This window comes from Eptesicus fuscus, chromosome 15, assembly GCF_027574615.1.
Source record: "Eptesicus fuscus isolate TK198812 chromosome 15, DD_ASM_mEF_20220401, whole genome shotgun sequence".
In the NCBI taxonomy this organism is placed as follows: domain Eukaryota; kingdom Metazoa; phylum Chordata; class Mammalia; order Chiroptera; family Vespertilionidae; genus Eptesicus; species Eptesicus fuscus.
The window spans coordinates 4,786,281-4,800,986 of NC_072487.1; the positions used below are offsets into that span (position 1 = coordinate 4,786,281).

General features: G+C 58.6%; 1 protein-coding gene and 1 pseudogene across 1 annotated transcript; one reads left to right on the plus strand and one right to left on the minus strand.

The window, feature by feature from the left end:
• Positions 1-1,540: 1,540 nt before the first annotated feature.
• On the minus strand, positions 1,541-8,046 carry LOC129151726 (NUT family member 2G-like). Its single transcript, XM_054727619.1, has 7 exons — positions 8,031-8,046; positions 5,333-6,050; positions 4,858-4,986; positions 4,257-4,396; positions 3,545-3,789; positions 2,960-3,076; positions 1,541-2,434 (listed from the first exon to the last, which is right to left on the minus strand). Exons 1-7 carry the CDS (start codon positions 8,044-8,046, stop codon positions 1,541-1,543), a joined length of 2,259 nt encoding a protein of 752 aa, XP_054583594.1.
• Positions 8,047-9,776: 1,730 nt separating this feature from the next.
• The window catches only part of LOC129151659 (ADP/ATP translocase 4-like), a 38,371-nt pseudogene continuing 33,441 nt past the window's right edge, over positions 9,777-14,706 (plus strand).

Below are 14,706 nucleotides of genomic sequence, written 5' to 3' on the forward strand. Positions count from 1 at the left end.
CGCCCGGGCCACAGCTCTGCATGCTGGGTGGGCTGGGGCCCTGCTCCGGAGCCTCAGCCTTCCCACCCAACCTGAGCCCGGGACGGAATCAGAACTTGAACATGGGGAAGAGGCATTGGCCGGAGGCAGGGGGTGAGGGCCAGGGCATGGCCACGTGGGAGCAGAGCTGGGACAGGCAGTTCTGCAGATAGGGGTCTCCTCCTGGCTCTGCTCCTTCCCTCACTGCTGGCTCATCTCACTCTTACATCCGGGGTTCGGGTCCCCGCTTTGTCTGTGGGGTCTGTAGCAGTGCCCACAGCAGGTGACTGGGGCCCCTCCCTCAGCCTGGATCTCAGCTCCCACCAGCCCTGCACCCACACACACCTGGGCCCCTGCCGCCCCTGCTGGGGCAGGAGGACCTGTTTCCACGTGGATGTAAATCTGCGTCAGCATCTGTCACACAAGAGACCAGCCATGGCTGGAGGGAAGGGACAGCAGGCGTGGGTGTCCTTGAAACCCCGTTGTCCCTGAGCCCAGTCCCCCAGCCACAGCAGCTGGGTCCTGCTCCCCCAGCTGGACAAGATTGTCCCACACAGAAATCACGCAAGGTACTTATCCTCCCGACCCACTGTCATTCCCCATGTACCCACCTTTAACAGGCGTGTCGCCATTACTCCCTGTCACCCCCTTGTCCCAGCCTCTCCCCCACCCCCCTCCACTGTCAATCACCCACTGAGACAGAGGATGCTCCTCCTGCAGGAGGCCCAGAGGGGACAGCCTGCCCCTGAGGCCCAGCCTTTCCCTCTCGGGTCAGCCCAGAGTCTGGCCTTGGGAGCAGAATGATGGGAGGGGTCCCTGGGGATTAGAGAGCTGTGTGCTCCCAGGAGCAGTGGGAAGAGATCACTGTCAGTCGGGAAGGAGGGACTGAGGGCCCCTGTGGATGCAGAGGGCCCAGAACCTCCCGCTCCTCCCTTCCTCTGAGGTCCCCTCTCCAAGGAGCAGCGCAAACCGAGTATGGACACAGCAGCCCCAGAGCATTTTCAAACAAAATTATCTTTATTCATAACTGACCCACAATGCCCCAAAGGTGCTACTCCTACCCCCACCCTAACTGAACCCTCCATAACAGTCCTGCCCACACTCCTCCCCCATCCGAGGCCCACCCCCTCCCTAATGGTCCTGCCCTCCCTCCTATCCCACCCCAGGCCCACCCCCACCCTAAGGGTCCTGCCCTCCCTCCTACCCCACCCCAGGCCCACCCCCACCCTAAGGGTTCTGCCCTCCCTCCTACCCCCAGGCCCACCCCCACCCTAATGGTTCTGCCCTCCCACCTACCCCACCCCAGGCCCACCCCCCCCCTAAGGGTCCTGCCCTCCCTCCTACCCCACCCCAGGCCCACCCCCACCCTAAGGGTCCTGCCCTCCCTCCTACCCCACCCCAGGCCCACCCCCGCCCTAAGGGTTGTGCCCTCCCTCCTACCCCACCCCAGGCCCACCCCCGCCCTAAGGGTCGTGCCCTCCCTCCCTGCCTCCCATCCTCCCATGTCAGTGGAACAGCAGGATCAGCCCTGCGATGAGAAGGAGCCCTTGGCTCCTCTGGGGGACAGCCAGGTCCCATGGAGTCTGGGCCCCTCAGGGCGCTGGCAGTGGGGGGCACACCCCTCAGCTCCATACTGGCTGCAGTGCCGCTTCCTCCAGCTCCCTGGGTCAGACGGGTCACACTTTCTCTTGTGAGGCTGTGAGGAGGGAACCAGCCCCAGAGCCAGTGCTGGGCTCCCCCAGACCCCGAGCTCGGCCCCTGGGCAGGGGGTCTTCTCCGCATGGTCGTGGCCTTCCCCCAGAGCGCGCTTCCCAGACTGGCCAGCTGCAGGGGGAGCATGGCTGAGGCCTGGTCTCTGCAGGGACCGGGACTGGGCAGCGCCCCGGGGCCCCCGACCTCCAGGGCGGGCCAGGCCCGAGGCAGGGACAGGACTCAGAGAGAGCGCGCAGGGCAGCAGGCGGCCGGGAGAGGCCCAGAGGAAGGCCAGGCTGGCGAGGTCCTCCTCGGCCTCACGGGGCCTGTCCGCTGGCCCGAGCGGCTCCCTGACCAGAGAGGCCTCTCTGGGGACGCAGGCGCCCCTGGGTCCCCGTGCACAGTCAGCAGGCCCGTGGCCCTGGGGAGCAGCGGGGGGGCACCGAGCCCGGAGCGGTGGGGGCTCCTCACGCCCCGAAGAGACAGCAGCAGCCGGGGGCCTGGAGCGGGGGGCGTGTGCTGGGCCGCGCCTCTGCCGGTCCTGGAAGCCAGTCTCTGGCGGGCAGGCTGTGTCACTGACCCCCAGCTGGGGGCCGTGCTCACGCCTCCGGGCATCTGGGCTGCTCGCAGACTCAGAAGGACTGGAGTCCCACAGGGGAGCACCGTGACTCGGGGGGGCCTGCACGCCCCCCTCCTCGGAGGCCAGGAGTCGCTCCTCTGCCAGCTGGAGGAAGAAGGGGACAGTGACTGGCGCTGCACACGTGTGAGAGGAGGAGGAGGTGGGTGATGGGACAGTGGCACTGGGGGGAGGAGGGAGGAGGGGACACCGTGACTCGAATCCAGGACAGTCATGTGGCTCTGCTCCGTCCCCTGTGCCATATTCCCAGCTTTGTGCCCCTGCCCTTCGGGGCTCCCACCCCCTCCTCCTCTCTGTTGTCCTCTCCTTCTTGTCCCGCGCTGCTCCCACCCAGGGCCGGCCCCTCGGCATGCGCTGCCTGCAGGCAGGGGTGGCATGGACACAGGCATGTGTGTCCTGGTTCTGGGTTGCTCCCTGCCCTGGTTTACCCGGGTGCTCCCTCCCCTGGCTCCCTGAGGCCCCTCCTCCGCCCCCCCCCCCCCCCATCTACCTGGATCCCTCCCTCCCTGACTCACTAGGCCTGTCCCTCTAACTCCCCTGGGGTCCCTGGTCCTATGGCTCACTTGGGGTCCCCCTCCCATCTCCCTAAGGTCCCACCCTCCCCTGGCTCACCTGGGCAGCAGTGAGCCCTTCTTCCTGCTCCAACTTCTCAGCCAGGGCCAAGGGGTCCTGCTGAGCGTCTGGGGAATTCATTTGCTTCAGGAACTGGGGGTCAATGACCTCCTCCACCTGGGACAGAAGGAAGCGGCCATGAGCCCCTTGGCAGGGAGTGAACTGGGAGTCAGCGGGGCCTAGAGGACAAGTGGGAAAGCCAAGACCCACCCCGTCCTCCTGCACAGGTGGGTGTTTCACTCCATCACGGTCATCAGGTGCACACACACACACACACACACAGAAACACACACACACACACACAGAAACACATACACACAGAAACACATATATGCACATACACAAACAAGGGCACATCCACATGAACACAGCACACACCACACCCACACAAAATGCACACATGCACACACACACACAAGCGCACACTTGCACACACACACACACACACACACACACACACTCTCACGCGCCCAGCTCAGCAGCAAAGAGCAGAGCCCAATCCCATCAGCCTGGGGGAACCCGGGTCTGGGTGCAGCAGCGCCACCCTCTGGGACCTGGTAGGCCCCGAGCTGTGAGCCAGCCCACCTGGGTGACAAAGTCTTCCTGGGAGCACAGCTGGTCCAGGTAGCTCAGGAGACTCTCATCCTGCAGCCACTCCTTCACTTCATCTTCCCATCCTCCACCGGGCGCCCCCATGGGCAGCTCATCCGTGATGTCCATGTCCTCTTGCTCGGCCTCAGGGGGCATCCCATCGCGTGACTCGGTCTCCCAGGGCGGCTGGGGTGTGTGGGCGCACTGGGCGCTGGGTACAGCCTTCCTGGGGGTGGGCGCTGGGCAGAGAGGGAAGAGGAGGGAGCGTGAGGAGATAAAGTTCCCACCTCCAGGGCATGCGATGCTGAGGGCAGTGTTGGGGCATTAATAGGGGTGCGGCTGGGTCGGGGCCACTGAAGCCTTGTGACTGTGTGAAGGGGAGGCCAGAGGGGAGCACCCAAGAGAGTCAGCTGTGAGGACGAGTGGAGCCACCGACTCTAAAAGGGGCCCCGCAGCCAGCCTGCTTCTCAGCAGACTTCATGTGGGGCCTTGACAGGGAGCGGGGCAAGGGGATGAGAGAGTGGACCCGGTCAAGACCCCATGGGGACACAGGGCCGCTGAGGCCCGGCTCTCAGGGCTGTTTCCCTTGAAAGACCAAAGCCCCCCATGAGGAGAAGGCCGATGTGGGGGGTGGGGGTGTGACAGTGGCCTGCGCTAGGCCTTGTTGCCTTTGGCCATGGGCTCTCGTGGGAACGTGCTGGCTTACCTGGCTGCATGCCCACCACTGGGGCTGGGGGCCTCCGAGGATCAGGTCTCAGTGGGGCAGGAGGAGGCTGGGTCTGCGCCCCCTTCTTCAACTGCAACTTCTGAACGTGCATCTGCTCCTCCGCCTCAAACTCCATGAACCTGGGGGTGAGGGGCACAGGCTGTGCTGAGAAGGAGGCCACTGGGAGCCCCGCAAAGGCAGCAGCGGATGGAGGGATGGAGAGCAAGGGCCTTGGGGCTGCCAGGGCCCGGACACTGGGGAGGCAGGAGGCTGGCTGAGCACATTGCTGCACAGCCCCTCTGGCTGGAGTCTGGCCCACTGGGCGGGCACCTCCTCCCCAGCCTGTCCTGAGCCTTCATGTCCCGCCCAGGACGGGTCAGCGTCAGAGGAGGGGGAGCTCCCGGGGAGGTGGGACAGGAGCACCCACGCTCTGAAGCTCAGGGAGAGACTCCTCCAGGACAAAGTGCCTCTGGGCTGTGGGGACCCCGTGCTGACACCCTCCCACCCCCCCCCTCCGCTCTGATGAGACCTCACAGCTGGACCCTGCCCTGCAGGCAGCCCCCCTGCCCCCCAGGTGTGGGGACCCAGGACCCTGACTCACTTTTCTGCCATCTCGAAATAGACCCTCCGGTCACAGGTGCTCTTGCGCTGCCATTCCTGCATGGCCCGCCCTATTCCCTCCTCCAGCGTCATGGTGGGCTTCAGGCGGGACAGGGGCCGGAGCGCTGGCCTGTAATGCCTCAGGGTCAGTCACGGTCCAGCCTGGCCTCCACCCGCCTGGCCACCCCAGCTCAGTGGAGCCAGTCCCACCCCCACCCGGCAGGACTGAGCGCCCACAGGTGAGGGAGGAGGCATCTGTGTGCAAAGACACGCCTTCCAGCTGCTGCTGTCACAGCCTCACATCCACACCAGCCCGTGAACCAGGACTGGAGGTGACCCCGCACTCGCACCCCTAACTGGGACCCCACCCTCAGGCCTTCCCGCCAGCGTCCCAGGATCAGCCAGCCTGCAGGCCCTCCCACCTCCTCTGTGATGGGAGAGCTCCGGGCGCCCCCTGCCCTGCCCAGTGCACTCACATGAGGAAGCAGCAAAGAGCTTCCGCATCAGGACTCTGGGGAAGGTGCCCCCGGGCCAGGGCCTTGAAGCGCTGCCAACGACGGAAGTCCTCGTACACACTCTTGGGGTTAGAGGCGTCCTCCAGCGAGGCCCTGGATTGGGAGGCAGCCAGGCCACCCTCTCTGGAAGCCCCATGTGGCCGTGTTCCAGGGTCCACTCGGGGGATGATGGGGGCCAGCTGGGCAGCTGGTGGTGGAGCTTGAGGAGGAAGGCTGGGACACCAGCCTCCATTGCCGGCCTGGGAGCCCCCAAAAGCCAAGGCGGGCATCATCATCTCCACAGCAGTGGCTTCCAAGAAGAGGGGTGTAGGACACACAGCACCCCCACAGATGGCACCTGGAGCACTCCCGTAGAGGGGGGCCTGAGTCAGGACAATGGTCTGAGTCTGGGAGGGCTGTGGTCGTCTCCCTTCTGACCTGACCTGGTCCATGATGTTGTCAGCCCCAGTCCCAACGGGGCCTTGACCAGCATCTCCTGCCACCAGAGGTGTCCTGGGCCAAGCCGGCAGCACCAGGGGGCGGCCAGGAGGGAAGGACGGGGTCCCGGGGGGCGGCAGGTGCTGCTCCCCAGGGGGCCGGTGTTCGGGGCCAGTAGAGGGCGGGGGACAGGGCTGGGCCATGAAAGGAGTCACGGAGGCACCGGGCTTCAGGCTCACATCCGCTCCCCGCGCTGCAGATGCTGTTGAGACAAAGGAAAGGGGGATGGAGGAGGGGAACCAGCACACAGCACTGAGGCGCTCTGGGCCCTTCAGCCGCTGGGGAACCAGGGCCGTGAGTCTCACCAGGGAGGGCCATTTGGATGGGCAAACTGCGGAGGTGGCAAATGTCCTCAGGTCATTGTCACACTCTGACCTCCAGTTGGGAATTATTCCACTGGAGAGCTTGCTCCCCGTTCACCAAGGCTCCCTGACCACTGTCTGCGAGAAGCAACAGCCCCAGCCAGCGCTGACCCTGAGAGCCTCCCTAAGGATTCCCCGGCACCGACCCTGCCAGCCTCAGAGGCATGGCCCTGGGACGGAGTCTGCTCTGGGGCCACGACCCTAGGCAGACCCACTAGCGGTAGTGACCTTGGAACTTACATCTCCGAGGTAAGTTCTAGGCACCAAAGGGCCTCTGAGAACAGGCCGTGTCTAACATATTAGGGCCCATCTGCTTCTCAGTCTTCCTCTTCCTCAGTACAAGTCACCCCCTTTCTGTCCCGGGCTTGCACAACAACACAGAAACACTGGAGTAATGTCTCTCCACAAGAAGGCACAGGAGCCCTGATCTAACCCTTCAACACACCGCCCAGCATGCACATGTGTGTCGGAACCAACAGTGAACACTTAACACGGGCCAGGTCCTGCCACTCGGCCCCAGCGCTCAGACTGATGGCCACCCTCAGGAGCTCTGTCATTTCACAGCCAGCAATGGCTGCAGAGAGTTAGAGGAGGGCCACGGAATGGGGCAAAGTGGGACTGGCGGTAAGGGTTTCCAGAAACTTCCAGAGCTGCTGTCCTGTTAGATGTGTCGTGGGACTGCAGACTGGGTGAGGTCCTTCCCCCTCCAGCTCCCAACAGGGGGAAGTGAAGGCACAGTAGGAAGCAGGTGTGAGCGGTGACAGTGGGACACAGTTGTCTGAACACACCCCCGCTCAGAGGAACTGGAGCAGACCTCGTCCAGGAGAGCACGCTGCACACCGCGCCCCTCATCACTCAGGACAGGCGGCCTTGGCCGTTTACCACTGACACCGACCATGGTCTTCCTGCCCCTGTGCTCCCTCCCCCTTAAAAAGGAACCCGCCTTCGCACACGTTCCACAGAACACCACCCACGCTCCACATCTGTTTTCTGTCCCTGAAGCAGGGACGTGGACTGTCAGCAAAACCCTCATCTCAAAGGTAAAGGGCGGGGCAGAGGGTGCGCCATGAGATGCAGGACAAGAGGGAGTCGGTCTGAAGACCTGGGTGGCACGGGGGGACAATTCGGGACAGCTCAGGGAACCGGGCCCGATCTTGGTGGAAGTTTCCGGGCCGCCCTGCCCGTGTGGATTCCAAGCCAACAAGCAGCTCCCTGGGCTGAGGAGCAGTGAGCTCTGGGCTGGCAGCAGGGGAGAAGCTCTGGGCTGCAGCAGGCGGAGGACCTTCCAGCCCAGCCCTCGGGCGGACATTTCATTGTGGACGTGTCCACACACAGCCCCACTGGACAGTTTTCTGGCTGAGACCACCCTCCCACTGCCCCCCTTCGCTCTAGTGCACTCAGCTCAATCCCTTAGAAAGATGCTGCGGGGCCAGCTCCAGGTGCCCGAAGAACAGCCCACAGGACTGGGCTTTCCCGTGACCACCCTGTGCCACCCCCACGACATCGCCCACTACTCCCCCCACACACGTGGAAGTGGCTCGTCTCCCCTCTGGGAAGAACCCACGTGCCTGCTGCCTTCCTTTCTCCACACTCAGGCATGGCCCTGAGCCACCCTGACCCCCCTCTGAGGAGCCCTCCTGGCCAGTGCCGTCACAGGTTCCCACTGGCTCCCAGCCGCCCCGGGGGACAGGTCCTTGGAGTCCAGTGCTCTCTCCCCCCTACTTCACTCAAACCGAGTTTCCCCAGTGTCACATTTCAATCCCAAGTTTTGAGGGACAGCTCAGTGTTTAAACCATCCCCCCTCCAATCTATAGGCTTACCTCCTACTGAAGCCATCCCCGCAGGCTCATTCACTGACCACCGCTGCCTAGTAGCCTCCACAACGAGAAAAGTCAAGTCGAGGATCCAGAGAGTGACCTGCTCCAACAGCTGCTCAGCATCCAGTGGAGGGAAGGTTTGGATTTGAACGGTAGAATGTAGGACTCCTGACATTCTGCAGCGGGGGAGGGGCAGAGGACCTGGGCTGGGGTTGGGTGGGGGGCATTCCATGGAGGGCTCTGATAGGTAGGCAAGAACCAGCAGTTCCTTTCAAATTTAAAGTCACAAATTTAAAGACACACTAGCAGTAATGACCTTCTCCAAGGTAAGTTGTAGGCACCCAGTCATTGATGTGCCCTTTATCTCCGTTCTTGATCCATCACCCTAGTTCTGGGTCCCTCAGCCTGCTTCCTATCTGGTCTTGGTTTACTTCAACGCAGGCTACACTTCCTGAACAAAATTCAGAACATGCGGCCTGAAGAAATAATGGGAACTTATGGCTCACGGATCCCAGTGTTTGAAATTAGGATTGACCCCGCCGAGGCGGCGTGCTCGGTGGCTGTGTGCACCTCATTCCTTAGGAAGCAGTCCTGTGACCCCAAGTCCCGCCCAGTGCCAGGAGCCCTGCAGATGCAGCCGGCCCAGCCTTACAAACCATCCCCTTTGCTCCAGTCCATCAGGGCAAGGCCCTGCAGCCTACAGGGCAAGGCCAGAAATCACCACTTTTTGTTTCTCCGAGTATTGGGTTGTTCAATGTCTAACTTTTTACCCTTTGAGTGATTTTAATGTAATGTTTTAAACAAGTAATGCCTTTTCATAGTTCACAAATTGTGCAAAATGGAAAATGTAGTGGAGTCTTTCTCCTGCCTCTTTCCCCTCTTGCAAATGACCGGAAAGATGATGGTATAATTTCAGTTTCTTTGGAAAGTATGACAAACTCAAGTGAGTAAGTTGATTCTGCTACTATACATATGTTTTATTGACAAGTGAAATTCTGCAATATAATACAAAAATGCAGGGTGGGCAGGGTGACATTGTTCCCATGCTACCTGCCATGTCAACGGAAACTGGCCCAGGCAGCCACATTTTGATCAATGTTTGAACAACCACCTTGCAATGGAAACATCTGTGAAGCAACATTTATTGAAAAGCCTCCACGTAACAAATAAATACAGGAGGAACGGGGTCAGGGGCAAGTGTCTCTTAGGGTGTGTCCGAGGTCTAAAATTCTTGGCCAGAATTGTGCGATGGAACGCCCAGACTTCTAGGAGGAAGGACTGCTCTTCAGAAACCACGGAAATGCAGTCCAAGGGCATGGAGGCATTGCCCCTCCGAGGAAAGTGCTTCAGGCCCGCCTCTCCCAACCTCTGTCCCGAGGGGCAGCTAAGTGCATGGCCTGCACGTTTGCAGCTTTAAAACCCAAGTGCTCCCTGCACACGCGCTGGGAGGTTCTGAGGAGGAGGACCTGCAGGAGGCTTCCCAGGGGCCCCCTCCCTCCACCTCCTTCCTCTGCTGCAGGGACAGCCTGGGCCTCTTCCCAGGGGGCCTCGCGCCAGGACGCAGGAGCACGCCCACTGGGGGCGGGGCTCTGTCCTGCAACTGCTCCCAGCGTCCGTTGCGGCCGTTGGCTCCCAGAGGCGCGCATGCGCTAACGGCAGGGAGGGTCCCCAACTGCCGCCCAGGCTGCGCGTGGGGCCTGGCATGGCGGCCTCCAGAGTCCGTTAGGTAAACAGGGAGGTAAGGGGCGCGCGGCCTCCTCACCCCTCAGGGGTCCCCCTCTTCTCCGCTGTTCACACGTGGGCTGTTTGCCCCCAGGTCTGTGTTCACCCCCACACCGCTCACTTCCGGTGGTGTGTCCCCTGGGAATGGGTTCTAACTGGCTGTGCTGGGCGGGGCGGTCAGGGATGCGGGGCCTCCACTGGGTCCAGGAATGCCTGTGAGCTGTCCCCTCGGGGCCCCTTCCGTGTCCCCCGCTTTCTGAACACGCAGCTCCCGGCAGTTCTTCCGAATTGGAAAGCGTCCTCCGGTTCAGCAGGAAGCCGCCGCCTCATTGAAATGAGTGGACAGGGCGAAGCCTCCCCCCTCCGCACAGTTCACAGGCCTGCCTTCCCCATGGAGCCTCTCAGCCCGCGGTTTCCTTCACCCGCACCCGCCACTGAGGGAGCGGCCTTGCTGACCGACAGTAATGCCTCTGCCCCGAAGCCTGGGGTGGCGGGCAGGCCTGGGGGGTGTGAGGCCTGGGGTGGAGGGCAGGCCTGGGGTGTGTGAGGCCTGGGGTGGCGGGCAGGCCTGGGGTGTGTGAGGCCTGGGGTGGCGGGCAGGCCTGGGGTGTGTGAGGCCTGGGGTGGCGGGCAGGCCTGGGGTGTGTGAGGCCTGGGGTGGCGGGCAGGCCTGGGGTGTGTGAGGCCTGGGGTGGAGGGCAGGCCTGGGGTGTGTGAGGCCTGGGGTGGCGGGCAGGCCTGGGGTGTGTGAGGCCTGGGGTGGCGGGCAGGCCTGGGGTGTGTGAGGCCTGGGGTGGAGGGCAGGCCTGGGGTGTGTGAGGCCTGGGGTGGAGGGCAGGCCTGGGGTGTGTGAGGCCTGGGGTGGCGGGCAGGCCTGGGGTCTGTGAAGCCTGGGGTGGAGGGCAGGCCTGGGGTGTGTGAAGCCTGGGGTGGGGGGCAGGCCTGGGGTGTGTGAGGCCTGGGGTGGCGGGCAGGCCTGGGGTCTGTGAAGCCTGGGGTGGAGGGCAGGCCTGGGGTGTGTGAAGCCTGGGGTGGGGGGCAGGCCTGGGGTGTGTGAAGCCTGGGGTGGCGGGCAGGCCTGGGGTGTGTGAGGCCTGGGGTGGCGGGCAGGCCTGGGGTGTGTGAAGCCTGGGGTGGCGGGCAGGCCTGGGGTGTGTGAGGCCTGGGGTGGCGGGCAGGCCTGGGGTGTGTGAGGCCTGGGGTGGCGGGCAGGCCTGGGGTGTGTGAGGCCTGGGGTGGCGGGCAGGCCTGGGGTGTGTGAAGCCTGGGGTGGAGGGCAGACCTGGGGTGTGTGAAGCCTGGGGTGGTTGGCAGTCCTGGGGTCTCTGCCTGTTCACTCGGTGGCGGGAATCTGAGGTGTGGATTCAAATGTGTGCGCTCGCTTTGTCTGCGGATGTCTGTGATCACGGGGAGGTCATGCCTGTTTTTGTGAGTGTGTAGGGTTGAGTGCTGTATTTGGAGGGTGTTGAGATGTAGTGCATGATACTCAAGCAGTTGGTAGTAATGTGTTTGTAATTTGGTGTTTGCTGAAATGTTACCCATTTTGTTTTTATCCCTTTGAATTCCAGGTTTCTTTTTAATGGAAAAAACCTGGAAAATACACACATACTCAGTCATTTTTAGGACTGGTGGGTGTTTAATATGCTGGTGTCAGTGTGTGTATTTGTGAGTGTGTCCGGAGGCTTGGGGTCCTCTTTTCATCTGTTCCAGAATGTAATGCTTGCAGAATTTGGTGGTGTTGCTTGTATGTGTCCTCTCAGTGTGTGTGAGGTGGACTTACATGTATTTGATAAGTAGTAGTTTGTGCCTGTGTATGTATTTGAGTTCCTGGAGTTTGTGGATGGGCTGTGTATTCTAGGGAATGTGAGAGTTCACTTTGCATGTTTGGAGACAAAGAGACTGTGTAGGTTTTGTGTGTGTGTGTGTGTGTGTGTGTGTGTGTGTGTGTGTGTTCAGGAATCGTGGAGTGTGTGCATATTAGGGCTGTGGGGTTGCATATGGATCTTTTTTGGGGTGACACACGAGGCCGATTTGGAAGGATTATCTGCATACGCATAGGGCAATGTTAGGACAAGTGCAGGTGTTCATTAGCTTGGGTGTATGATCTGTGTTTTGTATCTGAGGAATGTAGACAGATCATTGTGTATTCAGGGCATGTTGTAATTTTGTGTATTTTGTGTGTGTGTGATCTTCAGCAGCTGTCTACGCCTGTTTCAGTGTGCAGAGGGCAGGTCTGTGACTATTTTTAGGACTGGTGGGTGTTGAATATGCTGGTGTGCAGTAGTGTTTGTACGATTTGGTGTGGTGTGTGTGTGGCTGTATTCTGTAGGATGGAAGAGTTAATTCTGCGTGGGAATTTGGGAGTGTGGGGTTATGTATACGCAGGTAGTATGGCATGTAGTGTATTTGGGACATAAGTATAGAGAGATGGGTTTGCATATTTGCAGTGTACTGGGTGTTTGTGGGTATATTTGGGGCTTGTGGAGAGTGTGTGTGTGGAGTTTACGTGTGTATTCCAGGCTATGGCCGTGGGGAAGGATATTTGCTGGAGCTACATGTTTGTATTTTTCAGTAGGGGCTCTAAGGCTTACATATCTTGGGTACTGAGTATGTGTGTATTTGACCGAGAGTGGAGTTTCTGTGCTTATACAAGGGATGGGAGGATTGACTCTATATGTATCAGAAGTGTGTGATAATGATTATTAGTATTTGTGGATGTGAGAGCTGACTCGTTAGCTAGGGGTAATTTGGAAGTTGTTTCATATGTGGTTTGCTGGAGATATTTCTACATGTCTTGCCCATGTATACTGGTTTTTCCTTATATCTATCACCAGTTGCATGAATTATCAGTTTGTTCAGGGGTTCTTAGATGTACTTAAAGTGTATTTCTTTGGAGAATACTAAAGTGTTTCTACAGGTATTTGGTAGTAGTTAGCAAGCAGTGGTCTGTATATTCAGAGTGATGCTAGAGAAAAAATGTGTATAGTGTGCTTTTGTTACATACTGAAGAGGAGAGGTGATGAGGTTGTATTCTGGAGAGGTGGCATAATGTATAGTGTTTGAGGGGTCTATATATTCAGGGGTTGAGAATATTTGCAAGCGTGTGTGTTTCCATAGGTGTGTGAGAATTGTGTATGCACATTAGTGAGAGTTAAGGGATTGTCAGTGCTTTTGTGTTTTGCATGTATCTAACTGAGCGTGTGGGGTGGATATTCATAAGTGGTTTGAGGTCTGTGTATTTGGGATTTGTGAGTGTGTCCAGAGGCTTAGGGTCCTCTTTGCATCTGTTCCAGAATGTAATGCTTGCAGAATTTGGTGGTGTTGCTTGTATGTGTCCTCTCAGTGTGTGTGAGGTGGACTTATATGTATTTGATAAGTAGTAGTTTGTGCCTGTGTATGTATTTGAGTTCCTGGAGTTTGTGGATGGGCTGTGTATTCTAGGGAATGTGAGAGTTCACTTTGCATGTTTGGAGACAAAGAGACTGTGTAGGTTTTGTGTGTGTGTGTGTGTGTGTGTGTGTGTGTGTGTGTGTTCAGGAATCGTGGAGTGTGTGCATATTAGGGCTGTGGGGTTGCATATGGATCTTTTTTGGGGTGACACACGAGATAGTTGTGTACTTGATATTTTTAGAGTCTGAAGTATTCAGTATTCAGTGTGTATATCTGGGTGGTATGTTGGTTTCCCATGTTTGTATACAGGCCCATGTTTTGTGAGTGTGTTTATAATTGTAGGTGTAAAATGTGAATATTCAGGATGATTAGGGTTTGTTGGTAACAATTTAGGTACTAAGAGGTGGTCTGTCTGTATATTCAGGGAGAGTGAGGGTAGAAATGTACATGTGTACATTTATGTAAATTTTTGTTTATATATCTGAGTGGGAGTGGAGCTTCCTACTCATGGTGTAAGTGCATTGTATGCACATAATTATATGACAGGGAATGGGGTGCGCTGGAACTTGCTCATTCTAGCTTGGGATAGTTGATGGTGCATATCTCTCTGGGGCTCTGTGTTCATCAGGTGGGTAGCTTGAAATTAGTCATGCTGGGAATATTTGTACCAGGTACTCACCACAAATGAAGTCTTTCCTGCATCCTCCTGAGAGTGCTCTGCATTCACCAGCACCCCACTTGTGTGTCTGGATGCATGTGTGTGTGGAGCAAGAACATTCAGGTATCAGTGGGCATATGCATGGGAGGCTCTCTGTGAATGCAAGTGAGGCATCTGGGGCTGTGGGCCCTCCTATGTGTGCATGGACCCTGGTCATTCTGAATCATCGCATTGCTCTTAATCAGGTTGTTCCATTCTTTAGGGCCAAAGAACCCCATAGGTGTTGGTGATTTCTGGCCCCTCTTCCTACAGATGGATTGGGGGTGTCTGTCCTTTAGGCTGGTGGACATTTCTTTATTCTTTAGCATTCGTATGGTCCTGGCATCGGGGGTCCTAGATGGGTGGACCTGGTGGACAGATAGCCGTGCAGAACAGAACCGTCACAGGTGTACTGCTGACCTGACAGGCCGCAGTCAGAAAGATGCGGGGATGGGGGCTTCCTGGACAGGAGGTCAGATGGTGAAGTGTTACCGTTGGCAAACTCCCTAAGAGTCAGCTGGGCAGGTACTGGTGTTACTGACTCTTCTGGGCTAAGGTGGGTGGGCAGGGACAACTTTCACATGGGGTCCAGGTGGTGAGTTGTGTTGCGTATCAGGCTGGTCAGTGATGTTACTAGTTCTTAACCCACTTATCTCCATGGAAAGCTCGACCCTTTTGAATAAGAAGGACTTTAGGGTTCAGTGATATGACAGGGATGGAGGTGAAGAGGCTTTGTCCCTGAGGATGGCTAGGGGCTGACACCTGGAGAGACAGGGGAGTCCCACTCTGAGGACATATATGACTCTGACATTTCCAAACGCTTTAGACATGCTCTCCTTTGTTTTCTGAAGGCCCAGGAAGATTCTGGCA

Coding starts and splice junctions, on each gene's coding strand:
- LOC129151726 (XM_054727619.1), bottom strand. Junction 4,987..5,332: donor GCTCTTTGCTGCTTCCTCAT/GTGAGTGCACTG, acceptor GAGGCATTACAG/GCCAGCGCTCCGGCCCCTGT. Junction 3,077..3,544: donor AGGAAGACTTTGTCACCCAG/GTGGGCTGGCTC, acceptor CTTCTGTCCCAG/GTGGAGGAGGTCATTGACCC.